This window comes from Poecilia latipinna, unplaced genomic scaffold, assembly GCF_001443285.1.
Source record: "Poecilia latipinna isolate Pla-1442-1.1 unplaced genomic scaffold, P_latipinna-1.0 Scaffold522, whole genome shotgun sequence".
In the NCBI taxonomy this organism is placed as follows: Eukaryota; Metazoa; Chordata; class Actinopteri; order Cyprinodontiformes; family Poeciliidae; genus Poecilia; species Poecilia latipinna.
Window position 1 is genome coordinate 123,295 of NW_015113138.1, and position 13,236 is coordinate 136,530.

The 13,236-nt window shown below is 38.8% G+C and overlaps 1 protein-coding gene across 1 annotated transcript in view; it reads left to right on the top strand.

Annotated features, from left to right (window-relative positions):
• Positions 1-5,854: 5,854 nt before the first annotated feature.
• The window catches only part of mylk4b (myosin light chain kinase family, member 4b), a 29,607-nt gene continuing 22,225 nt past the window's right edge, over positions 5,855-13,236 (top strand). The window contains exons 1-2 of the mRNA XM_015040680.1: positions 5,855-6,094; positions 11,665-11,917. Coding sequence (XP_014896166.1) covers positions 6,039-6,094; positions 11,665-11,917 — 309 coding nt within the window. The 5' untranslated portion in view covers positions 5,855-6,038. The remainder of the gene's footprint in view (positions 6,095-11,664; positions 11,918-13,236) is intronic.

Consider the following 13,236-nt stretch of genomic DNA (forward strand, 5'->3'; position numbering starts at 1 on the left):
AGGTACAGATGACAGGAAGAAAGAGAGGCTCTTGGCAGAGGATGCGACCTTCTATAAGTCTCATCATTGTTGTTCTGACTTATTTACGAGCGTGAGATGAAAGCAGAAGCAGCTTTGCACCCGCAGCGGGGGACCGAGGGTGACGAGATGGAGCAGTTGCCGTTCAACTGACTTTACCTTTGTCCTTCAGCTGGCACGTGAGGGATGTCAAATGTCCACACACATACACTTAAATACTTGTAAATGCTAAGGACCTAAGGCTTGAATGATCCTCAATGGAAAAATGCAAATTGCAAAATAAACACAAGCTTGGAATCCTAAAACGTGACTACAGGGAGGACTTTCAACAATGTGGTCCATTTGAGGTAAAGTAATACTTGAGAAATGATGAGTAAACAAGTAACTTGAACTAAAAATATCCATAGCATTACATCCAAGTATATTGCTACATTAGGTTTCTTTTTGACATGAATGTTGAAATTTGGGGCAGTTGCCCAGGGTGGCAATATAAGGGGTGGGCACACCACCTTCTGGCAGAAAAGTATAACATATCTGTTATATTTTCTACATAAAACCAATAGCAAGTTTTCTATTGCTTTTATGCATGTGCAGTCCATGTGGACATGGTGCCCCCTGCTGGTTGAGACTATGTGTGCTTTGTCCCAGGGCTGGACTGAATTTTTGCCCACTCCTGTATGTAGATGATTCACTGCATTTAGATTGGTTTGGGGGGACAGATGGAGGGGTTTACATTGGGACACTGTGAAATTTGTATTTCTCATAATACTCAATGGAGTATGACTGTCGTATGGGTGCTTTGAAAATGACTGAACAGACCGACTAAGACTTTTTAGGTTCGAGCAGAAAACTCATTAAATGCTTTATCTGGGTATTGCACTAAACCAGAAGGTGACTCTGAATCAAGCAACAAATGCAGAATAATTCCCAATGCGTGCTCTGCATTTGATTATGCGGTACTGCAGAGTAGGGTGATAAGTCTCTATCAGTCCATCACTCATCTCTAGTTGGTTAATCACATGACAAAAGGGAAATACTTAAGGACTTTAGGCTGGTGTTTAGTGATTTCTGGTGTTTATATCTTGCTGAATGCAGACAGAACACCAAGTACCCTGTTGCTTCTGTCATGGAATATACTGTTACTACTTCAGCTGCATGTTCACTATACTGACCTCATTACCACAGTGTGACTTCTCTCCATGGAGGCAAGTAAATGAAGTGTGGTACATCTGATACAGATTCTCCAGAGCACAGTTTGGATCTAAGAAAAAGTGAACACTGTGTCCCAGGTCTTTTTTCATTTTTCCTATCAGTTTATCACTTGCACATGCATGAAAGACTGTGTTTCTAATTGCAAGCCCTCATATGCAGGATTGCATCTGATACTGCGGAATGTACACCTTATAAAATGACTTGTGTCATTAGCAGCTGCTGGTAGCACTTCTTAGTTAACTAAGAGGAGTGCACATAGGAGTGCAAGTTTCGCAAATCTATTTATTTTCCTTCCCATCACTCCAACTAAGGATCAAAACCAAAATAAGGCTGCAGGTTTGCAGTTGATGAGTGTTTGCGATGCTGACCATCATCATACTGAAATGTGCCTTGGGCAAAAGCAAACACAGGTGTTCGGCCAATTAAGAGAAGTCGCTTCTGCAGCCGACCATTGTCCTCAGCTGCCATTCCAGCCTCATTGTGTCACCACACAGCTGTGACCTTCTCAGGGATTATCAGGGAGTCTGGTATCCTGATTGAGATTCTGTGTAAGATTAAGTGAGCCCCTAGAAATCTATGTCAAGTATACAGTGTGTCACTCAGCGGCACACATCTTTGTTTTTACAGCTCACGTGTGGTCAGTGCCAGAACGATTTACACCATCTGTGATGTCAGTAATGGAGCTAAGATGTGTTTTTAAATCAGCATGACAGTCACATCAGGCAGTTTCAAAGCTTTATTTGAGCTTAGAACATCTTGGAAATGCTGCAAAATTTTGCAAACTATCCAACAATTCCCTTTTAACTGTGTCATCAGAATAGGCTGGGTTTATATTAGCTACCCAGGCAGTGGTTGTTCTAGTACTACTTTTCACTCCATAATTAGCCTAGAGTGTTTCAATGTATCAACTGAAAAGCCTTATTGCAAGAAAACCATCCGTCATTCATTCTATCAGCTGAAGCTAATTAGTTCAGCTAAACATGTAGAGGACCTTTTGGAGAGGAAGTTAGAGGAAGTTTATCGTAATCTGATATCAGCGGATGTACTGACAAATGAAAAGGCAAAAGAAAGACTTTTTAAAAATATTGCCAGAATCTTTAGCTTGTATCATGCATTTCCCTAATGCATAGATTGGATTTGTTCATGCCAAACTCTCTGCTTACTTCCTGTCTATCAAAGATTACCTGTGCAGTAATTTTAGTTTTGTTTAGGATAAAATGTGCTGTTTGATCTCATTTGTTGGTCTCTGGGGTCTTATTCTGCCACTTCACAATCCCATCTGTCTGAACATATGAAAGCTATGACATTTTAATATTCATTAAAGTTGCTCTCATATTTCTCACCCATGTGAAGAATTTGCGACAGTCTTTCTTTTCTGTTTATGTTGGGGTAAGATTAGATTCCAAATTAGTTTTAACGTTTCAGAACATGATTCATGAAGTGTGGAAAGTGTGTGGCTTAGGTTTTATTTTTGGCCTCAGGTGTTTTGCTTGGACTTGCTGGTGCTCAAGCACAAAACATGGTTCTTTAAGGTTGTAAAATCTCTCGCAAAAGTATTCATTGAAGTTTTCCATATTTGTCACATTTGAAGTACAAACGGCAATGTGTAATTGTGACTTTATGTGATTGACTGCGAGTGTCTTTTAGCACAGCATTTTTTTTTTAATCTCTTCAGTAAATCAGCACGTTCTGAAAAAAATCTTCACAGTTGTGATGCTGAAGGGAAATGAGATATTGTTTCAGAGAAATTTTCCATTAAAATGTGCTAGATCTATTACTTTTCAGCTTTTTTTAGTTGGATATCCTTGAATAAAATCCAGTTCAAGCCAGGTCGATCAGGGGGAATGGTGACAGAAGGAGATTTAGTAATGCAAATCTCTTTACAATAATACAATGAGCCTGAAAACTCAACCAGTGCTCCAGTGAAATGTTTTAGATCAAAGTATATGCATGTCAGAATGACGCAGACAAAAGCTGAAACAAACTGAGAAGACACACAAAAAATGTTATTAAAATGCTCCATCCAATCCGACTGAGGTTGAGCGTTCAAGCAAGGAAGAAAGGACTAAATGTTTGGTCTGAAGAGGGACAAAGCTGGTAGAGACAAACCTAAAAACACTTGCAGTTGTAACGAAAGGAAAAAGTGATTCCATAAAGTATTAATTTAGGATGCACACAACACATAACACTTGCATATGCGCATAACACTTTTCAGATTTTTTTTTTTTGTTGTAAAGCGAAAAACTATATTATATATATAAAACCCTCTGCTGATTTGTGCTTTCTCAGATACGATTCCACGGCATTGAAGTTTTTCTGTGAAAAAGTTACAGGAGTATCGATTATTTTACAAAGCACTGTATCCAGTCTATGACAACACACTGCGCCAAACAATTTTATTGTCCCAAGGTAATTGAATTTAGTGTGAGCTAAATAAAGAACCAATGGAATGCAAACATTTGGCCCTGAGCAACATACCAGGACCGACGTAAAGCACTGTTAAACCCTGCGGTAAGGGAGTCACGGGGAGCCAATTTGCTCACAGGAGGAAGATCAAGACACGGGGGTGACAGAGGGAGAGAAAAGGGATTCGGCGTCACGGCCACAAGGCTAAAGACTGAGCTCACTAACGAAAAGGTCAAGAGAACATTACGGTGATAAACACAACAGATGATAATGAGACAATGTGACAGGTAAACAGAACACACCCACAGTGAAATGAGCATGTTCATTGCCTTAAAAAGCTACAATAGAGGAACAAATAAATGAACTGATCTTCAGGAGGAACTAAAATATAAATACAGATTTGGCCAACTGTGTTTAAAAAAAAAAAAATCAGCGATCCAAAAGTCAAGTGTTCTTGATGTAGCAATGAGCAGCTGATAACTAAAGGCCTGGAAGTTGTAAGTGGCACAGGAGCCTGGCTGAACATGTATGGATCTGTTGTAAGTTAAAGAAAGTGGAGGGAACTGGCACCATCCATTGACCAGAACATCCGATAGTAATCAAGGAAATTCTGATAAATTCTGATAAAGGATATTGGAATGACATGATACACACTGAAGAAGCTATTACTTTGAAACATCAAGATCCACCACAAATGCAGTTTGTTTATTTATTTATGTCAAATAGCAACTTGTCACTAATATATGGTAGTGAGATTGAGTATGGCACCTCTACGGCTCCCAGTGGTGAATTTGTCACTTTCCTCAACATCCGGGACGGTGTAACCAGGTCACTGTGCCTAGCAGCACTTCCTAATCTAACAACACGTCTGCAACCATCAACATGGTCTTCTTCAAGTGTGCTTGTGTTTGAAAACATCCTAGCTGTGAAACTGATGATGTCGTTTTTTTATTTAAGCATCCATTAAAAATCTTTTTCAAATTCATAACGATGGATAGATAGCTTTTATGCAAAAATCAAAATGGTCCTTCAGACCACCATCAGCTCTCAGATGCCATTAAGGAGTTACCATTTCAGTTTCTCATGGGTTAATGGCGAAAGGAGCATTTTAACAGACCAACTCACCTGTTTGCCCTGCTGCCCTCTGACAGATGTTGCAGAGCCATAAAATCCGGAACAGCAAACAATTTTTTACGTCTGAGCCAGCTGAGACTTTAAGGCCATGCCTGTGTGTAAGAATGCACTCCGGCCCTCACCACAACCAGACAATGTTATGTAGCTTAATGTATGTTATCTATTTTTGTTGTGCTGTTGAAGTGCAAGCAGTCAAAGACTCTGAGGTACAATAATCATAAATAGCCCAATGCTATTTTGGAGGGCCATTTCTCTTACAGCAACGCTTCACAGTCATTTATGGTTAAATAAATCAACATTTTGTAGGACGGAGAGTCAGGCCTCCTTTGACCCAATCTCTTTGAGCTCACTGAGTGAACAAGAATAGGCTGGGTTTTTTTTCTTTTCTCTAAAAACCAGCTTACTCATATGCTTCACATCATCTGCTACAAGCAGCTGCCAATGATGATGGAAAAGGTCATCCTCTCTTTGATCTTAAAGGAATTTAGAGGTTTATATTTGTTCACGTTTACAACCATTTGAAATTACCCAAGGCTAAAATTAGCAGGTCTTTTAAAGATCTTTAAAATCCTTGGTACAAAGAGTTATTCTATTTACCAAACTTATTGGCTTCATATCTGCATGTTCAAACATTTAATGTGTGTTGAAATGTTTCACACACAAATGAGATACTGAATCATTTTTGTCTACACTTGAGCCTGAATTTGAACAATAGGCCAACCTAGCATTAGAACGGAGATTTGACATATCAACTTAAAACACAGAAATGTTATAAAGCAATTTGTCAAGTAAGGAATCAGAATCCACTAACTTTAGACTAATGAACATGTAGCAACAAAAAATAGTTTTTAATGATTTAGACTCCTTGTACCCATTTGCATGTCTCTTTTCTTGCTTATTCTTCCACTCTTCCGTGAGAAACATGGCACTCATTCCGTTCATTCTGTTATAATAAGCTGCATTCCCTGGAACAATCTCTCTGGTTTGTTCCTGTTTGTGGTCCCAGAGCAGATGCCCCTCGCTCTTCCTCCTCCCTCTCCCACACACCCCTGTCTGTCTCTGACCCCCACCCCTCTGCTGCTTATCCCTCCACGGCTGTCATGGCAAAAGCGTCCACTGCTTCCACTTGGACAGTGTGTCAGTGGCATTTGATCAGAGCATTTTAGTCCGAGCGGGGAGAACGAGAGCACCCAGCACCAGCACTGGAACGCAGTTGAAGAAGATTAGGACAGCTTGGGGAGATAAGCTCCATCAGATCCAAGAGAGAGATGGGAGGAAAGGAGAAGATGGTTTTGGTGATCCCACATGTGCTCAACTACCAAGGGTGAGTCTATTGTTCTTTCAGGCTGATTCAGAAAGACATATTGGTTCAGATACATAAAATACCATGAAGAGGTTATTTAACTTTTTTTTTTCCTGCAAATACTGAAAATATTTGATAATTTTTCCTTCAAACAAAGTAATCCACAACTTGCTTTATAGCCATGCTTTAAATTCTAACACCTGGTCTCTGGCAGTATCAGTTGCGCATAGTACACAGCTCCACTTGTCAAGTTACCACATATGCTGATTTATTTAGAGCATGTTTAATGTTTTTGACAGACTTTGGTTAAAGATGTATTAATATTTAAACTTTTTTTTTTGTGGAAAACAAACAAACAAGCAAAAAAGAAGCATGTCAACTCATTTGATACTAACTCCAGGAGTTGAACCACTCTCGGCACATTCTGAGACAAAAATGATCAAATTTAATTAAAAAACAACATTGAAAAGAATCAAACTTCATTGGTTAAAAGTGGAAACTGGATTACAGGCAGTTTTACAACATAGCAAAGGGCGACTCCATCTGCTGTGGACTAAAATAAGGCTTCTGCTTTGTTCCTGGCAGTATAGTAAAGTCCATTGGGTGGAGGTTCTACAGTTACAAGCTTCTGTAGAGGTTGCTGAGCTGTTGTGAGAGTGGGCTGTGAGCTCTGAATATGTCTATTAGGAAATAGTCAGTGCCAGCTTGTGCATAAGTAACAGCAACGTTTGCGTGTGCTGTGTTGCCGGAGTGATGACTGAGTCTGCGTATTTTCCGAGAGGTCAGCTACACTCCATTTACGTTCATCATCTATGTATGTTTTTAGTATGTGCTTCTTGTAGCAGAATTTCTGGGTCACCCAGATCCAGTAACAATTTAGCATAATCTTAGTTTAGCTATTTGCATCAGAAACTCCAGCAGGCCACTGGTGACCACAGCTTTGGCTTTGATGTGATGAAAGTGTCAATCTGGTGAGCCGAAAAGTTAGCATACGTTGTGTTTAGACGCAGAAAACTGACCTGCTGATCACTTGATATTGTAATGTCAGACCATCCATTAGCAGGTCTGATTTGGTGAAATTTAATAAGCCCGCATTAAAATCGTTGTATATATTTTTGGAGTGTTGCTTATTTTCATTTTTTGAAATTTTTTGAAACGTAATCTCTTGAGGATCCAGTTCAGCGAAGCAAAAAGGGCTTAAAATACATTCTGTACTTTTGGATATAAGTGAAAAGGAAGTTCTTCAGAGTTTGAAATGTTTTCTTGATACGTCCATAGGTCAACCTTTAGCTAGTATGCCTGGCATAAGTACAGATGATCACTTTGCTACAAATATCAATGTATTATAGCACATAATGGATGTGTAAAGGCAGACGAATATTTTATAGATTAAAAATTTTAAAATCTGATAAGCGTTGGATTCATTGCACTTTATTTGGATACTATGAAACAAAAACTAGTTACAATAAATTGGCTACAGAAGTCGTCCTAAGTTAATCTCAGTACAAAGACAACTATATATGCACCCAGAAAAACAACAAAAAAACATGTCAACTGATTTTATGCTAACTCAAGGAATTTGGGTCAAACTCTTGGAGTTTGATAGAAATGTTTGATAGAGAAGATTAGTGAGTAAGCAGCATCACAAAAATGAAGGAGCATAGCAGACACATCAGAGATAAAAGTGTGGATTGTGGAAAAAGTAAATATAGGGTAACCTTCAAAAACAATATTATAACACAGCATTTTGCATTACTAAGAAAAGTATGCTACAGCTACAAAGTGTTCCCTTTAAACTGACAGGCTTGGTAGCGACAACACTGATCAGGAAAAAAAAAACATCACAAGGCCCACAGGGATCTGAGAAAGATACACACCTAAACTTAACTCAAACTATGTGGCAAGACTTGAAAATAAATGTGTCCACAGTATAAGATGAAGTTATTTTGCAAAGCAGAATGTGCAAAAAATATGTATTCTCTAGATTTGTACTGCTGGTAAAGACATTCACCAAAAAAACTTGGACCAGTATTTTCACCAAAATTTAAATGCAGCGCACACTTTAAAACATTTGTTAATAAAGAGGAAACTAGCCTTTCAAGTCTTCATTATGTTTTGGTCTATTATTTAAACTAACAAAAAGAAAATGCATTCAGGTTTGTGGTGACAAAATGTGTTCAAAAACTTCAAATGCAATGCATTGTTCAACACATTTACTCTTTCCCAATCATCTGTTAGATTTTTTTTTTTTTTTTGTCTCCACGCACGCACCCAGACACCTACAACACATTCCTAAGGTTAGAAGTTTAATGGGACTTTCCATGCCACAGTTAAACCAGGACCGCGGAGGCCCTACAGAGATAGATACCAGCCAAGGGGTGAAGACAATCCATTTAAAGTCGCCCCTCCTATCCAACTGGTGCTAGACCTTATGTTCTGGCCTTAAAGTTAAAAAAAGACTCCTAATCTACTCTGTTGCTTTTTCTGTACCAAGCACACAGCCAAACACACCCCAGGTCAGTAAGACCTTGAATTACTTCCGCACTTGCATATTAGTATACACCTATTGTATACATACATGGATGCCTGCACATGTGCACACAATGAGAGGAACTGTGCACGCAGCAGACTCGGTGTCCCCTGCACCATTTAACTTTATCATGACTGATAGTAAGTGCAATGTCTGTATAACAAGCTGCAGATGCACAAATGCGACCTTCTGCATGAATATTTGTATTTGAACAATTAGTTCACATTGTCCAGTTGTTCAAATACAACTATTTGTGCAGATGATTTATTCAATTTATCTTTGTCATTAAATTTAGTATCGTGCACCTTGCCTCTTATCCTTTGTTACATAGGATATTACACAAAGGAAAAATAGATATATTCCACACTCCACATAACATACGCGGACACATTAAGGTGAACTGTAAATATATACAAGTGTAATGTTTGTATGAAGTTCCATTGTAAAATTGATCTTATTGGATTTTGGTATGAATTATTCATAATAACACCAACTACAAATAATTGTACACAACTGTCATGATTAATTTGAAAAGAATATTCTTTCAGCAAACAAAAAAAAAATCTACTTTGTATTTAGATTTCATTTTTTTATTTTTGTTTTTAATTGCTGATCTTTTAGATTTATGCAGCGTTATTTCAGAGAGGTTACTTCAACTCAAGCTCTATTTTCCCTGCATTCAGTCTCATAAAGTGAAGCCAATTTTGGAACATTTATTGCATACGTTTTTGATTTACCAAGACTGGTTTTGGCAGAGATGTTTTTATTCTCATCACTGAGCTCTTAAGACACTTAGCACTCTGCAAAGGATTTGAAGGAGACCCTGCTTTTGTCGCTTGTGAAACATTCCCTCCTGGACTAACACCATCCTGAGGGATTTAATGATTCACTGCTTCTTCAGGAGTTATGAAATACATGCAGTTCCTATCAGTTACATTAAAGGATTAAACTGGAGAAGTAATGACACCCACCCTCTATTTTTACAAAGAGAAAATGCCAGATGTAAAACCTTAATCCCATACAGCCACAAGCAAGACAAAATAGGTAGATAGATAGGTAACTGTTTTTTTAAACTGGAATGAGTCGAAACCACAAGAATAGAAAGCACACTAGTTGTGTCCCCGTCTACCCGGCAACAAGTCAGGCCTTTCCACCTAATGGTTATTTTTTCATAAATGGAGGTTTTCCATTTCTGCTGATAGCACGCTCAGTCACCTTCACCCCTAAACTATGGAAACCTCTAAATAAAAATGACCCTGGGTCAGCTAGCCTCCCAGGAGGAGCAGGGGAACGTAGGGAGGAGGTCAGTGAAGGCATCTCAACACCAGCTGAGCTGGCACCGTTAACACAGGCATGAGAGTTCAAGACATTCCCTGTGCAACACACCACATGTAGACAGATTGGCGGGATCATGGTCGGATGGGACATCTGCTCTATCTCAGAGTAACCACTCAACATACTTGGCAACTGGAAATTTACTACATGACAAATAAAAACACTTGCATTCTTTTTGCACGCATTCACTACTTGTTCATACTATAACTATATATGTTATAGTACAGTGTCCTAAATGTCAACCTTCAGTCTGTGAATTAGGTGATTGCTCTAAAACACATGGAAACAGTTTAGGATTGAATAAACTCTATTGAGAGATTAGTACCCCAATCATGCCACTTTATTGCCAATCATATTTGATTCAATGAGTCGTTTTTGGTTGTGTTACACTCCTGACTGCCACATTCTTGGGCCATTTTGCATCTCATGCTATGTCTCATGTCTCAAACATGAAACATAGCATTTCTCATGTTTGAGAAATGCTATGCATTATGTAAAATTTATTATTTTTTTTTAACTGTATATCATGCTACAATGTTATTCCCTCATCAGAGATATACCTGACATGTATACCTGACATGTATAACTTTCCAACGCCTTATAGACGTTGGAAAGTTAACAGCAAAAACAGTACTCAAATTTAAAGTTGTTCCCATAGTAAACATATCCTCAACATTAGAGCAGTGACAGGTGGATCCCAGACGACTATCACCACTGAATGTGAAATCCAACCTTGAGAAAACCTTTGATGAGAAGAGACAGATCAGGCTGCTATGCACATCCGGAATTACAGCCTCAATCATTATTCTGAAACTACAGCCATGATGTGACGTCTGTAATTGTGAAGCGAAGGCAGAGCATTTACGCTAAGGGGGTATAAATATCTCCTGTGTTCTTCCATTGCTCCCCCTGTTGCCAGCAGATGCCAGAACATATTTCTCCACAACACCATTAATCATTTCATTTGCAACTGAGGTCCCACGGCCCTCTGGAGGAACATATCAAAGGATCTGGGCCACACGGTTTCAGTATTTCAAAGCTGTTCATAAGGGCTGGGCAAGAAACTCCGTTGTCCTTTTATTACTGAAGTAGTAATCCATTTAACAGCACTTGCTGCACTGCATGACTCCATGCACTGTCAAATCATTGGGAAGGCTTACTGTTATTCCTTCTCAAGATGCTATTCAGTTTACTGGTGGCCAAGTAAAAATGGAAAAGATAACTCTGCATATATTCCACCTCAAGATGTGTCCTGCACTCTAAATGGTTCCCACAGCAAGAGGGAACGTTTATGTATTTATTGATAATGTGTAGACTTGGACTGTTCCGGTTAAGAGTCCTGGCTCCAAGACCATTCAGAGACATTTCAGAAAAGACCAGTTTACCGATGCTGACCCCCAGCGTCCATTCCATTGAAGTTAGCAAATCATGGGTTATATACTTAAAAACTTTGTGGATAAAATACTCCATTTATGATTTCGAACGATCAACATTGATATTTTGATTATGCCCCCTTTACTAATTCACCAATGTTGTTTCAGATGCTGTGACATCCACTTTAGATATCACAGCATCTAAACTGGAGCAGCAGATTTTATTTATTTATTTTTTTTTCCATCAGTAGAATCTTCTGGACACCTTTAATCTGCTGCTCCAAAGCCATTGAAATTTAGTGTTGTTTGCCTTGACTTTGACTTCTGCTGTGAAATATGTTTTGTATTTTTAGGTCAGATAAGAGGAATCTGTGTAAGGAGAGTGTTTATGGGAAGAAGAATAGTAAAACCCCAAGCACAGCTTTGCCACCTCCGATTCCCATGTCCCCAATCGTTGAAAAGATGGAGGGACTGAAAGCGATCCGGAACCGTAGCAACAGCCTTCGACTGGACCGGCTGGCCTTCTATCGGCATCTGGAGAAGGTGGAGACCATGCGCTCTTTCTGGGAACTCAAACATGTGGAACTGGAGGGAAGAAACCGGCAGGTAATGTGCCCAGACTTGAAATTCTTCATTCTAATAGTCTGCATGGAGGTGTCAGACTAATGAACTGACTGACTAGTGAAGACGTATTGCATCCTCCTTTTCATGTATTTGGCTTTAGATTTGTATTTGAGCAAGTTAAGCCTAATTAATTTGGTTTCACAAGATGATATTGAGTTTCAGTGAGACAAAAAAAAGCCATTTTTTTATTTTTTTATTTTTCACAAGATACTACTTAAGACACTGCAAATTAATTCTGAAGGACACAATTTATCTGCATCTATTCTGACTTTGCGGCCACTGTAGTTCCCTTTTAATAATTCTAGGTCAGAGTGCACGAGGAACACAACACTGTTGTATTCCTCACGTTGATGGAAACATATACGTTGAACAGAGAGAGAGGAAAAAGAGAACTGAAATAACTCACAGCAAACACTACCCCAGTCCTTGACATCTGTTGAAAGGGTCGACACGACCCAACAGGTGAACTGCCACAGGCTCACTAGAGGGTGCTGCCGATCTTTTTATGCTTGGTTGTTTCCTGCTTGAACTTTCTGACTTCTGTCTGCAACACTCAAAGACACGCGTGCTATTTGTCGGAAAAATGGTCCTTACACTGTATCAAATACAAGGCCACACACATACACACACACACACATGCGCACTTAAAGCCTCAGCCCAAAATGAATGCTTGGTATGTAATCAGACTCTCAGAATTACAGACCTTACCACCAGATGGCAGAAGCGGATACCTTTCAAGCTCAGAAGATAACTTCTAGGACTCTGCTCCAGCTGTTTCCGAAAACAAATGATTTGCTTCTACTTTAGTGGTTCAGTTGTTGAATCATAAAAGTCTAAACGTTTTTGAAACAGTTTCTGGAACTAATAAGTTTAGGTGTTAGTAAAACAGCTCTGCTCATATATGGTAAATGATTTGTATTTATCAAGGATCAGCCAAAGCAGCAATGATGTACAAATTGATACCATTTGCAACACTAATTTTTAGTTTTTTATAAATCAGAATTTTGACAAAAGGAACAAGGACAAAATTAACTGAAAGCAGTCATTTTTTAAAATAAAAAATGTAGAGTGTAACCAACATGAAGATGACAAACTGGTAAATCATGGTTTATCCTTTTGCTTTCATGAAGATGGGGGTTAACTAAATGCCATTGTTTCCTGATCAGTCTTAAACTGCTATTGTTCTTGTTTAGGTCAAGTCATATCAATTGTGTTTTTTTATTTCTTGTATACTGTGCATGTTGGTATTCTCTGATGTTAGTGTTAGGCGGTTCCTCTTGTGATTTGGAGAATCGTTTGCG